This window comes from Eleutherodactylus coqui, chromosome 1 (genome assembly GCF_035609145.1).
Source record: "Eleutherodactylus coqui strain aEleCoq1 chromosome 1, aEleCoq1.hap1, whole genome shotgun sequence".
In the NCBI taxonomy this organism is placed as follows: Eukaryota; Metazoa; Chordata; class Amphibia; order Anura; family Eleutherodactylidae; genus Eleutherodactylus; species Eleutherodactylus coqui.
The window spans coordinates 174,757,703-174,779,307 of NC_089837.1; the positions used below are offsets into that span (position 1 = coordinate 174,757,703).

At 43.4% G+C, this 21,605-nt stretch overlaps 1 protein-coding gene across 1 annotated transcript in view; it reads left to right on the forward strand.

The window, feature by feature from the left end:
* The window catches only part of HCRTR2 (hypocretin receptor 2), an 81,751-nt gene that overhangs the window by 43,058 nt on the left and 17,088 nt on the right, over positions 1 to 21,605 (forward strand). Inside the window, exons 3-4 of the mRNA XM_066609161.1 lie at positions 4,927 to 5,170; positions 11,548 to 11,663. Of these exons, the coding sequence (XP_066465258.1) occupies positions 4,927 to 5,170; positions 11,548 to 11,663 (360 nt within the window). The remainder of the gene's footprint in view (positions 1 to 4,926; positions 5,171 to 11,547; positions 11,664 to 21,605) is intronic.

The window sequence follows — 21,605 nt, forward strand, 5'->3', positions numbered from 1 at the left end:
ATCATAAATACTTGCCAAAAAATCTTTTTGTCCAAAATAGTCTTCAAGGGTTATGCAAACTTTCTTTTCAGAAGCTCGAAAAATTGTATGTTAAAACCTATTCCACTGAAGAAACAGATGACAATTCTTTTAAGGGGTTTGTTAGGGAATAAATAAAAGGGAGTCTGCAGTTTTCCATATACGAAGCCACTTCTATCCATGGACTATGTCTGGCATTGCAGCTCATCCACATTTAAGTGAATGAAGCCCACCAGACACAGCCTAAGGACAGATAGTGTTTTTAGAAAAGCAGCATTCTTTTTTGCTTATTAATACTGGACCCCTATTTAAAGGGGTTGTACCAACCAAATTGCAAGCTACCCTCTATTCGAAGCATGAGGAATAACTTGGTGATCATTGAGGTCATAACACTGAGACCCCTGCCAATCTCAAGAATGGGGGTCTTGTGTCCCCTGTCCTCCTTACCATGGGCTTACTGCATCCACCACAGTGAATAGAAGACTGAAAAGAGCGCTGGTCATGCAAGTGCGCTAGTACTCCATTCACTTTCAATTGGACTATTGAGATACCCGAGTGGGTGCTGTCTAGCTATTTCCATCAGCTCCATTTAAATTAATGAGGCGTTGACTGCATGTGCTTGCCCAGTGCTCCATTCACAGTTTCCTCACTGTAGAGAAAGAAGCAACCCCCGAGTAACCGGCAGAGCATGACACAGGTCCATTTTTCAGATCAGTGGGGGTCTTAGTGGTAAGACCCCCACCGATCAGCGAGTATTCGCTATCCTGTGGACAGGGAATAACTTGCAATTGTGGTATACCTTCTTTAGGGTGCAGTCAGACGAACGTGGTTTACATGCTACTAAGTAACGTGCAAACCACGCTGCTGTCATCCTGAAAAAGATTTTGTGACCCTGTGATGTGGATGACACTGTGCCATTAGCTCCCAGCACATGTGCAGATAAGCTACTCGAATCTGCCCACAAATGGGACAGCTTTTCTTCGCATGCGTGGGGAGATGACAACACAGCATCACAGGGGACAGAAGATGTGGACTCTGCAAAAAAATGCAGCTAATTCTTCTCATCCACAAGACCACTAGACTACATTTACAAACGGTACAGGAGATTTTCAAACATCTATTATACAAGTATTCTTTTATCAGCTTTGATAACAAAACCAGCAACACCATTGTAGCACTGGCATTGGCATAATGTGCTAAAAACTGGTGACAGGTTCCCTTTAATCTCAAGCATAAGTCAAAAAGTGTCTCAAGTGCCATGGATACCAGACAAGGTTCACAGACCAAAAAGAGTTAAAAGGAGTGATGCATTAAAGCATTTGCCTTCATACGGAGTAACCAAATTTTTTTTTAAGAAATAGGGATGGTGCAAACCAATCAATAATACGCTTGTATATTGATAGAAAATGGCTTTGACCTAAACATTAGCCTTGGAAATTGTTTTTTTATTGGATATTTTTCAGATTTCATTAGAAAAAATAGCTATATTACAATATACAATGCCAGAGTAAATATTTGGGCAGTATAATTGGGGTGAAAAGTACCTTCAGGTAATAGTCAATGAAATTTACAGTAATCAAAATGATCCACAGTATTTATATTGGTTTATTAAGAAAATGGCCCATATAGCAATAGCCTTACGTGTATATTGGCTGTAAATAAGCTCATCTATACACATACTAGGTGATCCGAAGAGTGATTTTACACACAGGCCTTTGTGGCAGTTTCTTATACAATTTATTTTTAGCCAAAGGCAGAAATAGTTATATAAAGAATGGAAAATATAATGGAAGGTCTTCTAGTTCTCCATCCTTCTGTATCCACTTTTGGCTTTAGTTAAAATAAATACATGAAAAACTGCAACTGAAACCTGTCTATGAAACATCCTAGTGGAAGTATTTTTCAAAAAGGAAGAAGTGGTGTCAGGGTTTTTCTTTATTTCATCTGTAGGGTTTATTACTGGCATAGACAATTCCAAAATGAGAAGATGAGGACAAAAGGCTTGATGGCAGCAATGGAACTTGAAAAGGTAGGAAACTTCATTTGCTTTAAATATAAATTTTGCTAAATTTTTATTTTTAGCAATCTGAACTTAAAATTGAATGAGCATAGTTAGACAAGATGAATTGAAGAGGTTCCCCATCACTCCAATTTCTGATGCTCAATGAAGATAGAATAAGGAAATCTTGATATATTTAATAAAAATACATTCCATGATATTTCTATCAATGATGAAAAGAAAGAAATAAGAGACTATGCCCATTACATACATAACTGTATTAGCCAATCTTTATCGGTTTAGTAGATCATTGCATTGTGAAAGTTATATAAGACCAGTACAATTTCTGTGGATTTATTTTTTTCTGTTTTACTGTTTGATTATCCACAAATCCATACCAATATCATACCAATAGCAACAAATGTTACCCTATATTTAATGACCATAAAATCAAACGTATGCACCAATAGATTTATTTTGATGATAGTTTCCCTCTAAGATGAATGTATTGCCTCATTTATTGTCTTATATGTTTTGGTTTGTACTAATTCTATAACAGCATATTATTTATTTTGCTTATTCACTTTTGTAAGTATTTAAAGGTACCCTTTAACTTAAAGGAATCATAAAAGTAGAATAAAAACAATCTTGTCCAGTGTTCATCAGTCTGCAGGATTTTCTGACTCCTACTCCGTTTTGCAGAAATCTTTTAGGGAAACATGTGGGTTCATTTCCTTCATATTTTGTCACTTATTGCAGACAGAGAAGTTGCAAAACCTCCTGCACTTAGTTGTCTTAGAGTCAGACCACAGAAGGAAAGGAAAATAGCTGGTGTCCTGTGTCACAGGGAAAAGTTCTTTAAGTATTTCTTACAGTTTTGAACATGCATTTGCTCATTCAGTGTCCCTTTCTGTTGTTTTTAAGTATTGCAGATAAATTAAAAAGATATATCACATTAATTTATATACCTTAGGGAAATAGTTTATCAGGGACTGTGTATCTATTGCCACGTAAAAGTAGCAAATTCTGTCCATCTCTCCAGGGTTATACACACTATCCTAGTCAATTGTATACAATAACATAGTATAGACCAGTTATTTTAAACAAATATATTGATTATTTCTAGAGATGAGCGAGCATACTCGATAAGGCAAACTACTCGAGCGAGTAGTGCCTTATTCGAGTACCTGCCCGCTCGTCTCTAAAGATTTGGCTGCTGGCGCGGGTGACAGGTGAGTTGCAGGGGGGAGCGGGGGGGGGGGGGGGGGAGAGGGAGAGAAAGATCTCCCCTCCGTTCCTCCCCCTCTCCCCCGCCGCTCCCTGCCCCCTGCCGGCACACGAATCATTAGAGACGAGCGGGCAGGTACTCGAATAAGGCACTACTCACTCAAGTAGTTTGCCTTATCGAGTATGCTCACTCATCTCTAATTATTTCCCTTAAAGAGGTAGCCTGGATACCAGGCAATTTCCCTTCAATAGGCTTGTCTGTATTAAAATAACAAAGAGAGCTATACTTACCCTTCACTGCCACTGGGGTCCAGTGCTGCAGTACTGCTGTGGTCCCAGAGTTTCTTGTTACAGTGGCTGTCACAGGAAGTCAGGTGACCGCTGCAGCCAATTAGATGTTGCAGCATCACCTCTTGCTCTCCTGAGCATCATGATATGAGGAGCTCAGGAATAGGATGTTCAATCTTCTGATTGGCTGCAGTGATCACCTGACTTCCGGTAGCGGCCGCTATTACAACAAGGCCCTGAATGATAGTGGGACTGCATCACTGGATGCCTGGAGCAGCAGAGGAGTAAGTATAGCTCTGTTTCTTATTTTGATAAAGACAGGCCAATTAAAGGAAACTTGTCTTGTAATTGGAGAACCCCTTTAACATATTTTCCTTTTAAATGTGCAGACATAATCAGTGTGAATTTATGTTCATATGTAGAAGATTTCTGTGACTGAAGATCTTTCTCACACTTGTAAATAGGATTGTTTCTGTAGCATGTGCATGAATTTTTACAAATATTATTAAACTGCGTGGACTAGTCACAGAAATTTCAGAAGCAAATCTGCCAGGTATTGCAGTAGATTTTCCTAGTTAAGGATCTATTGGAATATAGCCCAGGACATTTAAAGCCCAATTGCTGCAGAATTCACGGCCAAATGCCCTCCGCAAATTCCGCAACAATGTCCGTCCATAGACATGCTATGAAAAAAGATTCTCCCCTGCCCATGAGCGGAAATCAGCTGTGATTTTCTGCTCGCGGGGGAGAATCGCAGCATGTTCTAATCTGTGCGGAAAATCGCACGAATGGCTTCCATTGCAGTCAATGGAATCTGTTTGTCTAATCTGTGCAGAAAATCACACAGATGGCTTCCATTGCAGTCAATGGAAGCCGTCCGTCCCACGATACTTCAGCTATGCGCACTGGAGGAAATTGCGTCACAGCCCAGCCCGGTATGCCTGCCGGGACACTCACCGCAGATCCGGACAGGTGAGTATAGGGTCTCTGGGGGACGCCGGGTCTGATTCTGCTGAGATATTTTGCAGGCGGAATCCGACCCGACCGTGGGCATGAGGCCTAAAGGGAGTGATTTTGAACATGAGTTAGATTAACATCTATTTAGTCTGTGACTGACAAGAGCAGTATACATGGAAAATCGCCCCAAAGAAATCTACTGGTAGCTGACAACAATTATAATATAAACAGCAAAGAATCATATCAAAGTTGACAAGTACCAATTTCTGCACAATCATGCACATTGTTAATAATAGTCACCTGGATCACAAATAAGTGTTGAGAAGTAAAGGCAGACAAAGTACAAAGTGAAGAGTCTTAGAAGTTGTGAATGTCATTATGCAAGATACGAAAAGTTTTAATGACAGTTCTCTAATTTTTATAATCTCTCTTTGTAGACTGTGTCAGTCTCGGTGTCTGTGCTAACACTCAGCTGTATCGCCTTGGATAGATGGTATGCAATTTGCCATCCTTTAATGTTTAAAAGTACTGCCAAGAGAGCAAGAAACAGCATCATAATTATTTGGATTGTGTCTTGCGTTATAATGATCCCTCAGGCAATCGTCATGGAGTGTAAAAGTGTGTTTCCAGACTTAGCCAACAAGACAGTATTATTCACGGTCTGTGATGAGCGCTGGGAAGGTGAGTGCTCTGACAGATTATCCACACTTTTTCTAATAGTTGATGACTGTGGAATTTAAATTGGTTTAATTAAAGCTCACAGTTCAACAATATTGCCATATTACAGCTGAGTGGAGGATGAAAATCCCCTCAACACCTAATACAAGAGTTCTTAACTAATCCTTAATGCTTATGTGATCTTCTATAGCAAATAAATGTTGCATAGTTTAGTTTTAACATGATGGGATATTCTACAAAAAAGTATAATCAGACAGTCTATAAATTATGAGTTACTTAAATATACACAAGAGTGTACATAGAATAAAGAAAGCCCTACAGTAGAAATCATAATACGGCTCAATGGTGTGAGTGTACAGAAGAACGTTATGTGAGAATCAACCATTCTCTGCCAAATGTAAAGGAGAATATAGCAGACTAAGAGCCTAACATCACATAAGCAGAAATCGAATGGGAATTTAAAAAACTTCTAAACCAGAAAACACCAGGAACTGACAATTTGCCATCAGAATTGATCCAAGCAGTCCCTAAAAGGATACTTCTAGCTCTGTGGCAGAAGGTCTGGTAAACCAAACGGGCGGGCAAGATCTGTTTTAACCAAGGATCCAAAAAGTGGGATACGTGACTACTCCAATTACTGAACAATGGCACTAATACCACATGGAAGCAAAGTTCTGCTGAAGATTATTCAGAAACAATTAGTAGTAACCATGGAGTCAGAAATGCTTGATGTGCAAGCTGGTTTTCAAAAAGGCAAAGGCATGTGATCATATCTCAAATCTGAGACTGATGATGGAGAAAGCAAGAGTATACCAAAAAGACCTCTACCTCTGTTTTATTGCTTACACCAAGGCTTTCGATTGTGTAGACCATGTGAAACTGTTACAGCACTCTGCCCCCCGAGTGCCAGATGGGGTGCCCTGAACTTCCCGCACCCCACTGTCCCTGCCTACTTGCCTCGGCCCTGGCTAACCCCAGGCGGACAACTGGGCGGCGGTCCCTGTACTGGCTAGGGACCTGGCGACTACCACGATGGAACTAACTAACGGGGGACAGAGTGCCGACAGAAGAGGCAGGTGTAACAGACCAACAAAACTTACTAGGTAAATCAAGGCTGGAGGTGGAGCTCACAGACAAACGCAAGGATACTGACAAGCAACTAGGGCAGACTGGAACAGATCTGACTAGAGGCTAGCAGAACCAATAACTGGCAGTGAGCTCAGGTCACTGCCAGCCTTTTAACTTCAAGCCCCCGCCCGGGGGCGGAGAGTGGGAGGAGCCGACTCTCCCACTGTGCATAAGGAAGGTGGGGGAGAGCGGGCGGCACCCTACGGGCGGACACACCCACGCCGCCGCACGCTGGCTGCCCCACGCCGCCGGGAGAGCCCCGACTGCAGAGCTCCGGGACGCCAGAGCCGACATCGGAGCGGTGCGCGCCGGTCGCAGGACCCAGCGCCGCCCTGCATGGTAACAGAAACTCTGGATTTGCCTCCAACAAATGGGTAACTCTATATCAGTTAGGATGCAACAGTCAAAACACCATTGGGGACACAGACTGGTTCAAAGTCAGAAAATTAGTGCCCCAAGTGTGCATTCTGTCACCATTTCTTTTCAGCATGTATGCTGAGGCAGTTATTAGGAAAATTGTCTTGGATAAGTCAGAATTTGGTGTGAAAATTGGAGGGTGGAACATAAACAATCTGCAAAATGCTGATGATACCAGCCTTCTTGGATAAAGTTAAGATGGTCTAGAACAGTTAATAGTAGCAGTCAAAGAAAGAAGTGAGCTAGAAGGTCTCTTTTTGAATATCAAAAAGACAAAAAACATGACTATTACTGGAAATGGAAATGGTATAACCACCATTAAAATTAACAATGAAGAGATTGATGCTATTACATATTCCCACGTTCCAAGATAAATTGCATTAGAGAATGCAGTTCAGAAATGATAGAAGAAAAGCACTGGGTGGTGTGGCTTTGCTAAGAATAGACAAGATCTGATAAAGATATCAGTTTCAGAACCCAGTGCTGCCTAGTAAATGCAATTATTTTTCCAATTCCAACTTATGCTTGTGAAAGCTGGACACTTAAAAAGGATAACAGGAGGAAGGTAAAAGCTTTTGAATTATGGTGCTAGAGAATCACTAACAAGGATGTACTGGATCATATGGAGCCAAAAACATCCCTAGAGGCGGAGATTTCAAAATAAAAGCTTCCTTATTTAATACTCATCATGCGAGCAAATAGACTGGGGAAGGATATTATGCTGGGATTTGTCAGTGGCTCAGGAAGAAGGGGGTGTTAACCCCTTCATGGCGCGGCCCCCTTTTTTTTCCATTTTCGTTTTTCCTCCCCCCTTTAAAAAAATCGTAACTCCTTTATTTATCCATCGAAGTCACTGTATGAGGGCTTGTTTTTTGCGCGACGAGTTGTAGTTCTCCAGGGTGCTATTTAATGTACCATATAATGTACTGAAAATCTTTTAAAAAATTCTAAGTGGAGTAAAATGAAAAAAATGGTATTCCGCCATCTTTCAGTGCGTCTTGTTTCTACGACGCACAAACTGCAACAAAAACAATATGATCACTTTATTCTATGGGTCGGTACAATTACTACGATACCAAACTTGTATAGGTTTTTTTTCTATACTACTCTTTTTTTTTCAAAGACATTTAATTTTTTTCAATTATTTTCTGCGGTCATCTTGTGCGCACAATAACTTTTTTATTTTTCCATCGACGTAGTTGAGCGAGGGCTACTTTTTTGCAGGATGCCCTGTAGTTTCCGTTAGTACCCATTTGGTATACATACAACTTTTTGATCGTTTTTTTATTGCGTTTTTCTGGGAGACAGGGTGACTGAAAAAGTGCATTTCTGGCGTTCTTTAATTTTCTTTTTGGACAAAGTTAAATAGCAAAACAGTAACAGTAGCAATAACAGAGTAATACAAGATGCTCTCCAATGGCTAGTGGGATAAAGTAAGTGAGTGGACACCTCATTCTAGAAATAGGTGCAAGTCCCAGAGGTGATACCTGCATCTATCAGTCATTTATTTATATATTATGCTCATTTATCCTGACCCCAACATTAGTCCAAAGCTAACTAGAATTTAGTACTGTTCAATTCCAGTCAATGTAATAGTATTAATCAAAAGGACCATTCAGAGTGATATTCAATCAAATGAAACTTTCTCTAAAGGCTGTTGGACAAGCTAAGTTGCACTTAGGTTTTGAAAGTGTAGTGGAGAAGATACAAAAGTAAACTGATTGGTTCATCATAACAGTGGTCAATATCCAAGTAAGCATATATCAACATGATGGGAGTAGGGAGAAAATAGACCCTTGTCCTGGGGATAAGCCCACAAATAGCACTGTGATGGAGAGGGTTAAACAAAAAAAACATGATGCATCATGAATAAATGAAAGGCCCAACAAATCTCCTCAATCATCCAAACTTCCCTTCTGCTGCTCCAAGGATCAATGATATGCTCTTTCCTGAGAGCAGAAAGCAGGCAATAGAAGCAGAAACCAAAAAGTGGCAATAGCACTCAAAATACATTTACTATCGGAAGCATATATACCTATAATCTATACTGTAACCACATTAAATAATGCAAGGTTCTTGGTATATAATTTGATCAAATCATATTGGTCCATCTACCAATCTTCCAGGTGACCAAGCTTTCAGATAGGTCCTAACGCTAATACCATGTGGTTTAATCTTAACCTGGGAAAGATGGGTACCTACCTATAAGAATGCTTTGGGACTAAGCCTAAAAATAAAACCAGGGAAGGTAGGATACCATTTATATGGTCCTATAGGAGGGACAGAAGGTGAACGGGCAGGTGTGCACAACCAGTTGGAGGCAGCCACAACTCAACAATATTTGTACAATAAAAGGATAAAATAGGTCAGCACTTCCCAATAGAAATCTATAGGTGCAAGTTAAACCATGGCTGCAACATACAATAGAAGCAGAAACCAAAAAGAGGCAGAAAGCAGGCAGGGAGGAGAAGTCTAGCTTTTTCTTGTCTACCTCTATCATCAGCAGTGACAATTGGTGTAATGCGGACCATCACCCCACCCTTACAAATCCAGTAGTAGGCAGGAGTTTGAGTGGAAGAAATAGATTGAAAAAAAAAATCTCCTGCCCTTGGGGCTGTCCCTAGGCGCTTCGCCTCAAATGCCTAGTGGCAAATACAGCCTTGGCAAATATTGTGTCTGTTTTGTCATCCTGTAGCTATGCTGTACATATGCTAGGTATGTTATGATGTTTTGATGACAGGCTTTCACTAGGCCTTTAACTGCTATGATCACCACTCGGCACCCCGCAATCACGTCATAGGGGGATTGATCGAGTGACTGAGAAAGCCACCTTCCTTTGTCTAAACACTTAGATGCTGTGGTCACTATTGACTATGGTATCTAAGGGGACAAATAGCCAAGATTGGAGTAATCTCAGATCGGGGCCGCTGCAGGTCTGTTTCACCTGTGTAGTCCGCCTCCTTCTGACCTCCACAACACATGTACAGTGGATCTTGAGAAGGTGTTAAATGACTCACAGGTCCTTTCAGAACTTTTAGTTTTCTAAAATAACTGCAAGCAATTCATAGAATTTTAAAAGTACTGCTCTGAAGACTGTAATGCCAATACTAAGAGTTGTTCATAAATCTGTGAGCCAATGTACTTTCATGTGAAAAGGCACACATAAAATAAAACTGCCACCCAAAAAAAAGCATGTAAAATACACATAAAATCATGGCGTTTTTACAAGCTAAAAAAGCCATAAAAACTCAGTATGAAGGAAGCCAAATAGACTTTTACAGAAAAGAGAGAAAGTTAACAGAAATCCCTTTTAGATTAAAGGGATTGTCTCGAGAAAAAAAACACAGTACTCTAAATCGATTGCTAACTACCTTTAAATTTTTCTAACCACCACTGACTAATCATACCACATCTGTGTAACCAGCTTGGTAAAGAGAAGAACACAATATAATATTTGACTATCGCAGCCAAAATCACATCTCAGCTGTGCTTTTCAGGAAACTAAGCTTTCACACTCACAGCTGAAGTAGCAGGGAGGATGGATGGCACACAGGCTGTTGTGGGGAATATATAATCCTGGCCACAAATTTTGAAACCGACACAAATTTTGGTTTCCACAATGTTTGTTTCTTCAGTGTTTTTAGATCTTTTAAGGTGCATTCACATGGGTGAGCACATCGCGCCCGACATTCTCGGGCATGACTTGCATCACACAGGACATGGACACTCCGTCCATTTACTATGCAAGGTATAGGAGACACATCCGCATGTTGTATTCTCATGCAAGACTCACGCAAAAATAGAACATACTGCGATGCTGCTAAAGAAAAATCACCCACAAAAATAAACCTACTGAAAGGAATGGAATCCATGTTCATGCAAGATTTGTGCGCCTCACAATGCACAAAACTCATGCAATTTTACCATGCATATGAATGCATCCAGGATACAGTCACATGGATAAGTTTCACAGACGAGTTGTGTCCTATAGCGATATGGTTTCAACCTTTTTTTTCTTTTTTTACGAGTGATTTTTTTACTTACAGCGATGCTGTAACATTGAAGAATCACTACATGTATTACATAGTATTACATATCATTACATAGTATGCAAGGCTAAAAAAAGACAAATGTCCTCTGCCACAGCTGTGACAGCTGTGGCAGAAGTCCCGGTATTCTCCATCTCTTTTCAATGGGGATAGTGCTGCTGCCGCTGGCCCCATTGAGAAGACTGCCGATATCCCGGCATGATGCCGATATCCCGGCGTGATGCCGTTTTTTTTCTCGCACTGCGCTACAAGACTTTACCTTTCCTCTCGCAGCGCAGTGGAGAAAAAAACGCCAGTGGGTGTCCACTCTAAGGCTGATGTGACCCTTGGTGAAAATAAGCTTGACACCCCTGACTTTGACTATGTGCAGGTGGCAGATTTTGCCTCAGATTTGGTGAGGAATCTCCACCGAATCTGCATCGAATCCGGTGTCCAAAATGAATGTACTATTTATTTTAATGGAAAAGAACCCTGTAGATCTGATCTGACTTTTACTCATTCTATTCTACAATGGAATGTACTGCATGTTACTGCATATACTGCATATTACATAGGTATATACTTTTCCAGAAAAACTACATTATCACAGTGTTGTTACCAGACAGATACTACCACTCTATCCAAATCATGTTAAGGTTTTTTTTAATGACTTGAGAGCAATTGCTTTATCTTTTAATTGGAATTTTGTGCAATTTGTAATTACATATTTTGTTAACCTATAATACTGCACTCACCTATAGTGTGTGCAGTAAGTGACTAATAAAACATTTTCTGTTCCTATTGTAGGGGAAATTTACTCTAAAGTATACCATATTTGTTTCTTCTTTATTACATACATGGTTCCATTATGTCTGATGATTTTAGCATATCTGCAAATATTCAGAAAATTGTGGTGTCGTCAGGTAAGTTTCTTGTCTTTGTTTATTTATCTACCTGTAAAGTATTGTATTTTGAAAGAGGCTGGATTTGAAGAGATATTCCAGCATTTTTTTTCTACTGATGATCTATCCTCTGGAAATATGGTAGGAAGTGGAAGTGTCAGCTTCATTCACACTGAAATCAATGGGAGCGCCGCACTTCTATTGCAGTTCCTGCTACTCAATATGAACAGGACTGGACATCAGGACAGGAACAGGAAGTGCAATAGAAAGAGACATTCCCATTGATTTCAAAGCCATCACTCTCACTTCCTCCCTTGTCAATTCATCACAATGTCCAGGCCCACTGCACTGACAGTGGACAATCAGCTGGACAGGCTGGACAATCAGCTGATGGATTGAGATCCCAAGCAGCAGACTCCGTCCATCAACCACTGAAGACCTATCCATAGGATAGGTCATCAGTTGAAAATGGCCAGAATACTCCTTTAATGCAAATAATTATTTTGCCAGTCAATTTTATTAGGTTATGTTAATAATTTTCCTTAGAAGACTGTTCTTTTTAGTGTTATTTATTTCCTTTTTTTTACATTTACAGTGAGTTACATGTTTATTTTTTCTCTAACGTATACCATAGATATTAACTTAACTTGATTTGATCTGCAATGGATGGAACATTTTGTACATATGAGTTGAATATTACATTAATTTCTAGAATTAATCTAGTTAAATGTTACTTTATGTTCACAAAAGCTTGACTCATCCTACGTCAAAGCAGCTGACATTATTAGCTTAATTTATAGAATAGAATATCAGAAAGGTATCTAGAGGTCAAAATTTTTATGACCAAAGATGAGCGAGCACCAAAATGTTCGGGTGCTTGGTGCTCGAGTCAAACTTTTCACAATGCTCAAGAGCTCGTTTCGAGTAACGAACCCCATTGAAGTCAATGGGCGACTCAAGCATTTTTGTATGGGACCGATGCTCCGCATAGCTGATGACTTGTCAAACACCAGAAAACATCAGAAAGTCATGGAAACACCACAGAAACGGATAGGGAAGGGCAGGGCCAGCATGGCTGCCTCTGAGGCTCCTAGGTCCCACTATTAAGCCAAAATAGGGGCAAGAGTCTGGCGTCACCACCCTAACAATTTACTTCAGACAAAACCTCATTAGCAAGGCACACATGCTGGCACATCTTAGCTAAGCACCACACTACCTGCAACCGTTAACAATTACTGCCTGCGGGTGACACCACTGCCTCTTCTCCTGGGTTACATGCTGGCATTGCTGTCCTACCCCCTCTTCCCCCCCCCGCACAACGCTGCGTCCACAGCACACACTAACGTTTCCCTGCGCAGTGTTCAGCTGCCCTTATGCCACACGCTTGCTTCATAGCCACACCACCCTCATGTCTATTTAAAAGTGCGTACTGGATGAGGAGGAACCGGAGACACACACTGCAGAGGATTGGCAGGGCCTGGCAGCGACCCTCCTTGAAAGTGTGGGCGATAGCCCACAATGCTGTTGAGAATTGGTGATAAATTGACGTACGATCATCATTCCAATCCATGCCACCTCCATCACAAAATTGTCAGGAGCCACAAACGTGATCATAAAGGGGACTCAGGTGCCAGCACACCTACACATCTCCACGATGCAGCAATACTCTGTGTGGGAAGCACGTGAGCGGGCCCAGGGTCAGGCTTGGTCCCAGCTTCCACCTTGTGTGACCCAAGGTGTCGCGAGTTACATAGCAATGGGAAATCCATGTGTCTCCACACAATTCATTCTGTGTAGGTTTCAGATAGCTCAACACCGCAATGGAAAGTCTTTGAGTTCCTTGGGCTCGCCTGAGGCAGGGTTTCACCCCGCCAAGGACCTCGGCCCACATTTCTACCCTAGTCAGTCAGTGTATTTGTGTCAGACCGGTAAAACACCGCTATGGGAAGTCTTTGTGCACCCACAGCATAAGCAGCCCCCAGTAACATTTCTGTAGCAAAAGTATAGGCGAACCCCTCAAACCATTCAGTAAAAACTGCATTGGCGGACCTCAGTAACATTTCTGTAGCAAAAGTATAGGCAGACCCCTGTAATATTTCTGTAGCAAGAGTATAGGCGGACCCCAGTAACATTTCTGTAGCAAGAGTATAGGCAGACCCCAGTAACATTTCTGTAGCAAAGGTATAGGCAGACCCCTGTAACACTTCTGTAACAAAAGTATAGGCAGACCACAGTAACATTTCTGTAGCAAGAGTGTAGGCGAACCCCTCAAACCATTCAGTAGAAACTGCATAGGCGGACCCCAGTAACATTTCTGTAGCAAAAGTATAGGCAGACCCCAGTAACATTTCTGCTGCAAAGGTATAGGCAGACCCCAGTAACATTTCAGTAGCCAAAGTATAGGCAGACCCCTGTAACATTTTTGTAGCAAGAGTGTAGGCGAACCCTTGAAACATTGGTGCACCAAGGGTATAGGCAAACCCCTGAAAAAAGTTGGTTGCCAAGAGTGTAGGCGAAGGCCGGAAAACTTAGTTAGATAACAGTATAGGCGAGGGCCAGAAAAAGTGGTGCACCAAGAGTACAAGTGTACCACTGAAAAATTGCTCAACTGGGAGGGCAGGTGAAACCCATAAACATTTTTTAAAGATATAGCTCACTGGCGACGGTCCAGTGAAAAAAAATGGTGTCTGTTAAAGTATCAATACTTTTGAAACGTTGAAAAATTGTAAAACATTTTTAAACAGAGCCTTTTGGGCCGCAGAAATGTTGGCAGTTCAGCGTGATGACCTGCTGTTTTAGGAGAAGGAGTAGGAGGAGTATTTATATCCGAGAGTGATTGACAAAGCTAATTCCCCTTTTTTTGTGGTGATAGAGGATGCATTTTTCTCCTGTTGCAGCGAAAAGAATCATTAGGTTCTGCTGCTTTCCGCTGGTGGAGAAGAGAAGTCTGGCGAAATCCAGCCTTTGTTCATCTTTATGAATGTAAGCATGTCGGCACTGCCAGTTGACAGGCGGGAACGCTTATCCATGATAATTCCCCCAGCTGCACTAAACACCCTCTCTGACAAAATGCTAGCGGCAGGGCAGGCCAGAACCTCCAGGACGTACAGCGCAAGTTCGTGCCACGTGTCCAGCTTTGACACCCAATAATTGTATTGAGCAGAGGCATCACGGAGGACGGTGGTACAATTGGCTATGTACTCCCTCACAGTGCTCCCTCCCTTTACAGTGCTCCCTCTGACTCAGCCTTGACTGGGGAGTGGTGATACAGTCTTGCTGGGGAGCCATAAAGCTGCCAAAGGCCTTGGAGAATGTTCCCCTGCCTGCGCTGGACATGCTTCCTGATCCCCACTCCTTTCCTGCTACTTGGCCCTCTGAACTTTGTCTTCTGCCACTAGCGCTGTCAGATGGGAACTTGAGCATCACTTTTTCCACCAGGGCCCTGTGGTATTGCATCACTCTCGTACCCCTTTCCTCTTCAGGAATGAGAGTGGAAAGGTTCTCCTTATACCGTGGGTCAAGAAAGGTGTACACCCAGTAATCCGTGCTGGCCAAAATGCGTCTAACGCGAGGGTCAATGGAAAGGCAGCCTAACATGAAGTCAGCCATGTGTGTCAGGGTACCAGTGCGCAACACATTGCTGTCCTCACTAGGAAGATGACTTTCAGGATCCTCCCCCTCTTCCTCCTCCTCCTCTTCAGCCCATACATGCTGAACAGATGAGAGTCAAGCAGCATGGGTACCCTCTGCAGTGTGGCCAGCTGTCTCTTCCCCTACTCCTCCTGCTCCTTCCCCTCCCCCTCCTCCTCCTCCTCCAAAATGCGCTGAGATATAGACATGAGGGTGGTCTGGCTATCAAGCGACATACTGTCATCCCCTGTCTCCTGTTCCAACCACAAAGCATCGGCCTTTATGCTTAGCAGCGAACTTCTCAGCAGGCAAAGCAGCGGGATGGTAACAATAATGATTGCCGCATCACTGCTTACCATCTGGGTAAACTCCTCAAAGTTTCTGAAGGCCTGGCAGATATCTGCCATCCATGCCCACTCCTCAGTAAAGAATTGCGGAGACTGACTACCACTCCGCCGTCCATGTTGCAGCTGGTATTCCACTATTGCTGTACACTGCTCGTACAACCTGGCCAACCTGTGCAGCATAGTATTCCAGTGTGTGGGCACGTCGCACAACAGTCGGTGCTCTGGCAGCTCAAACTGACATTGCAATGTCCTCTGGGTGGCAGCGTCCGTGGTGGACTTGCGGACATGTGCGCAGACGCGGCGCACCTTGCCGAGCAGGTCAGACAAGTGGGGGTAGTTTTTCAGAAACCGCTGAACCACCAGATTGAAGACGTGGGCCAGGCATGGCACATGTGTGAGGCTGCTGAGCTGCAGAGCCACAACCAGGTTACGGTCGTTGTCACACATGACCATGCCCGGTTTGAGGCTCAGCGGCAAAAGCCAGAGGTTGGTCTGCTCTGTCAGACTCTGCAGCAGCTCAGTGGCCATGTGCCTCTTGTCACCTAAGCTGATTAGTTTCAGCACAGCTTGCTGACGCTTGTCCATCACTGTGCTGCCGTGCCGTGTGCTACCGACTGCTGGCGACGTGCTCACACTTCTTAATTGAGAGATAGAGGTGGCAGAGGAGGAGGGGGAGGGTTTGGAGGAGGTGGCATAAAATGCCGCAGATACCAGCACCGAGGTAGGACCCGCTATTCTGGGTGTGGGTAGGACGTGAGCGGTCCCAGGCTCTGATTCGGTCCCGGCCTCCACCAAGTTCACCCAATATGCCGTCAGGAAGATATAGTTGCCCTGCCCGCCAGTACTTGTCCACGTGTCCCTGGTTAAGTGGACCTTCCCAGTAACCGTGTTGGTGAGGGCACAATATTTGCGCTTTTGCTCCAACGCTTCTGTTAGCGACAGCTAAACGCTGCACTGAGAGACATTGCTGGATGGAGTGGAAAACAGTGGAGGTGAGGGTGTGGGTGCAGGCCGGGAGGCGCTCGTGCCTGTGTCCTGGGAGGGGGATTGAGTCTGTGTGGCAGGTTGGGGCACAGGGGCGGAGGCAGTGAATGGTCTTCGTCTCACCTTGTGGGGTGCTTGGCCATCATATGCCTGAGCATGCTGGTGGTGAGGCTGGTAGTGGTGGCTCCCAACTGATCTTGGTGTGACACAGGTTGCACACCATTGTTCATCGGTCGTCCGTGCTCTCACTAAAAAACATCCACACCTAGCCCTCTGCACGGAGGCTTGCCGCGAGGGGGCGCTTTGAGAAACAGTTGGGGGATTCTTCGCTCTGGCCCTGCCTCTACCCCTGGCCACTCCACTGCCTCTTTCAACCTGTCCTGCTGCTGCACTTGCCTCCCCCTCTGAAGCCCTGTCCTCAGTTGGCTTAGCAAACCAGGTGGGGTCAGTCAACGCATCGTCCAGCTGCTCTACCCCCGAATCCTCTGTGCGCTCCTCCCTCGGACTTACTGCCCTTACTACTACCTCAGTGACAGACAACTGTGTCTCATCATCCTCATCCACAAAAAGCTCTTGAGACAGTTGCCGGAGGTCCCCAGCCTCATCACCCAGACTCCCGGAACTTTCCAAAGGTTGGGCATCGGTCACGACAAACTCCTCAGGTGGGAGAGGAACCATTTGTTCCCACTCATGGCAGGGACCCGAAAACAGTTCCTGGGAGTCTGCCTGCTCAGAATATGTCATTTCCATGGAGTGAGGAGGCTAGGAGGAAGGAGGAGCAGCAGCCAGAGGATTTAGAGTTGCAGTCCCTAGGCCGCGAGTAGTGGACTGCGTAGAAGACTTGGTGGTCGATACAGAGGCGTTTTCTGCCATCCACGACAGGACCTGCTCGCACTGCTCTGTTTGTAATAAAGATCTACCACGCAGACCTGTAAATTGTGATATGAAGCAGGGCCCAAATAAATTACCCCACCGTACAGCACTGACAACTGTGGCTTAATTCACCGCACACAGAGACTTGTAGATAGAAGAGGCTCTATGCTGTGACTTAAAAAAATTAACCCGCTGTCTTGCGCTGATACCTAGGGGTAATTTACCCTTCCAGAGACCTGTAGATAATAGAGGGTGTATGGAGTGGGAGAAGACTCTAAAGCCAGTGGATAATGCTGGTAACTGCGGCTATCTCAACCCCACCAAGGAAAGTGTATTGTGAGATGCTCTGCACAGCGGCAGAGCTGAAATACTTTGCAGTGGCCCAGGAAATATTACAGTACTGTTTAGCGGTGAGACCTCTGTTTAATGCACTGCAGACACAGAACGGTATAACTGAAATACTTTGCCATAGGCTAGAAAATATTATAGAGCAATTTCATGGTGAGAGCTGGTTGTATGGCACTTCAGGCTGAGAACGCTATTACTGAAAGGCTGGGAAAAGGCCTAGGCCCTAGATGCGTAATACAAAATTTGATGCACTGCTACTCCCAGCAAGCCACAACTATAATGCACACGGTGAGATATAGCTCTAAGAAGGAGCGTTGGGGTTCTTGCACGGAGGATCTGGACTATATAGTGTATAACTTTCCCTAGAGAAGTGGCTGTGTCCGTACACTCTGTGGTATGCACTGTAGACACAGAATGGTATAAATGAAGTCGCTTGCAGTAGGCTAGGAAATGTTAGAGTGCAGTTTCACGGTGAGAGCTGGTTGTATGGCACTGCAGGCTGAGAACACTATTACTGAAAGGCTGGGAACTGGCCTTGATGCGTAATACAAACATTGATGCACTACTACCAGCAAGCCACAACTATAATGTACACGGTCAGATGTAGCCCTAAGAGGGAGCATTGGGGTTCTTGCATGGAGGATCAGGACTCTATAGTGTATAACTTTCCCTATAGAAGTGGCTGTGTCCCTACACTTTGTGGTATGCACTGTAGACACAGAATGGTATAAATGAAGTTGCTTGCAGTAGGCTAGGAAATGTTAGAGAGATGGTTGTACGGCACTTCAGGCTGAGAACGCTACTACTCCCAGCAAGCCACAACTATAATGCACACTGTCAGATTTAGCCCTAAGAAGGACCGTTGGGTTTCTTGATGACAGGATCCTACTCTAACACTTTCCCTATATAAGCAACTCTTTCCCTAAACTCTGCATAATACACTGCAGACTGAGAACGCTATAGCTGAAATGGCCTGCACAGCACGAGATGCTTAAAAAAAAAATTGGTGCACTACTGCTCCCAGCCAGCCACAACAGTAATGCACACTATGAAGAGTGAGTAGCCTTAAGAAGGACCGTTGGGGTTCTTGAAGACTGGATACTACTCTAACACTTTCCCTAAATCAGCAGCAGCACTTTCCCTAACCTCTGCCTGCATGCATCTGAGGCGAGCCCAATTTAAGTACTCGGCGGTCACTTGATCGGCCCAGCCACTCACTACTGTGAGTTGGGATAGGGCTGGCACGTCACAGCAGGAAGTGGTAATGCCTTCTCTGCATGTCTATTGGCTAGAAAATGGCGCTAAACATGCAGGGAAGGAAATGCAATTGACTCGAGTACCGCATGGTGTTCGTCTCAGGTAACGAGCATCTCGAGTACCCTAATGCTCGAACGAGCATCAAGCTCGGACGAGTGTGCTCGCTCATCTCTAAAGATGACCCCACTTTTCTGACATTATCTGCTTCGTCATCAAGTGAGTCTGAGTCCCCTATACCACCAAGAAGGCATCCAAGGACCTGAATTGAGGACCTCAATTCATCTGTTGCTCAGTGGATTGCTACAGAAAATGTAAGACCCCAGATTATACTGGGAACTCAGGGATACAATTTTATACAACAGGTCTCAGAGTAGCGGATTGTTTTAAGTAGTGTATTATGATGATTTTATTACCCACATTGTTACTCAAACCAATTTATATGCTCAGAATTTTATCAGAGAAAACTCCACTCTTGCCAAACTCCGCAAGTGGACCCTTGTGGATGTATAACAAATCACAAAATTTCGGGGGAATTGTATTATGTATGGGGCTAATAAAGAAGCCGAGCATTAGGGTGTTCTCGATAATGGACATAGTAACATAGTATGTTAGGCTGAAAGAAGACAATGTCCATCTAGTTAAAGCCTGTTTCCACCCCACTCCCCTTGTTGATTCAGACGAAGGCAAAAAAAAAATCAATGAGGTAGAAGCCAATTTAGCCCATTTGGGGGAAAAATTCCATATTTGACTCTATAATGGCAAAACCCAAAACCCAAAATTCCACATGGCTATGTGAAGGATGCGTTTGGAAGCTATCATAAAACTCTTGCATTATAATGGCAATACACAATGCCCACCCAGTGATGACCCGAATTATGATTGCTTATATAAAATCAAGTCAATAATACAGCATTTTAATGTTCGGTTTGCCCAGGTGTATACCCTTGAGAAAAACATTTCTGTAGATGAGCCCCTGGTACATTTCAAAGAAGGCTTGGATTCCGCCAGTACCTGCCCAGTAAGAGGGCACAGTATGGCGTGAAAATGTACAAGCTATGCAAGAGTACATCAGTTCCAGGTTTATGAAGGGAAGGACACCAGAATTTAGGCCCCAGAATGCCCCTCCTCCCTATGAGTTACAGGAAAAATTGTATAGAAATTGGTCCATCCCACTACTGCACCAGGGTTCCCACAATCTACCTGGATACATTTTATACCAGTCTTCCGGTATTCTAGAGCCTCACTTCCAGAAAAACTGTGGCATGTGGTACTCTTAGAAAAATAAAGCCTCCCTGAGTCACTGCTTGGGTAAATTCTCAGAAAGGGGTGAGAGCAGGGCACTATACAGAGAAAAGGTATTGTGTGTCAAGTATAGGGACAAGAAGGATGTCCTTATATTGAGCACAATACACGGCCATAGCAGTACCGGCTGCCCAGTATGAGGTACCAGTACAGAAACTCCTAAGCCAGACTGCATGCTTGACTACAATAGGTACATGGGAAGGGTTGACCTATTTGATCAAGTATTTGGTCCATATATTGCCATATGGAAAATAAGGGTGCAGTGTTAAAAAACTGTGCACTTCATATAGGTGGCACTGTATAATGCCTATGGGCTATATTGATATGCAGGCCAGAGCGGAACCTTCCCTGAATCCCAGGAGGATTCAAGGAAGGTATCCAAGTATTGCGAAGTATTGCTCTAGTACTATATATGTGTGGCCTTGCTTCCAGTACTTCTAAGGCCACATGTATATACTACCAGTGCAATACTTTGCTAGTGAAATTTCCTCCACTGGAAAAAAGGGAAGGATTAAAAAAAGATGCAGAGTTTGTTTCAAACAAGGGATAAGGAAGGACACAATTTATCATTGTGAAACATGCCCCACGCAACCCAATCTGTGCTTAAACAATTGTTTAAAATTATTCCATACATCGCTGGAATTTTTAATTATATTATTGCATTGAACCACTGTTTTATGTTTTACCCTGATGTACTCCCCACAGGTCATACATAAAGCCTCATGCCACTCCTCCCTATCTGAGCCCTGCCGTGTGCTCATGTAGCCTAGAACCATTATTTTATGAATATATACTCCTCACAGCTTATACATAATGCCATGTGCCATTATTTCCCTTCTGAAACCTCCCATAAGGGGGGGGGGGGGGCAAGGGGGGGGCATATCTAAAGATGAATTGGTTAAAAATGTTGTTGAGAAGGCCAAACGTTTAAATTCCTATTTTGTATTTATTTTCTCTCAGAAAGTAAATGTAACATCAGCTGATCCTCAATGTACTATTGAGGAAATAAAAGAATAGAGGCTATCTATAAGCAGAGAGATGGTGAGGGAACACTTAGCTAACCTATATGAATTCAAGTATTCAAGTCTAGATGAATTACATCCTAGGATACTAAAGGAAGCAGCAAAGGTAATTGCTGAACCACTTGCCATAATCTTTTTAAAATTCCTGGAGAACAGGAGAAGTCCCAGAAGATTGGAGAAGGGCAAATGTTGTCCCTATC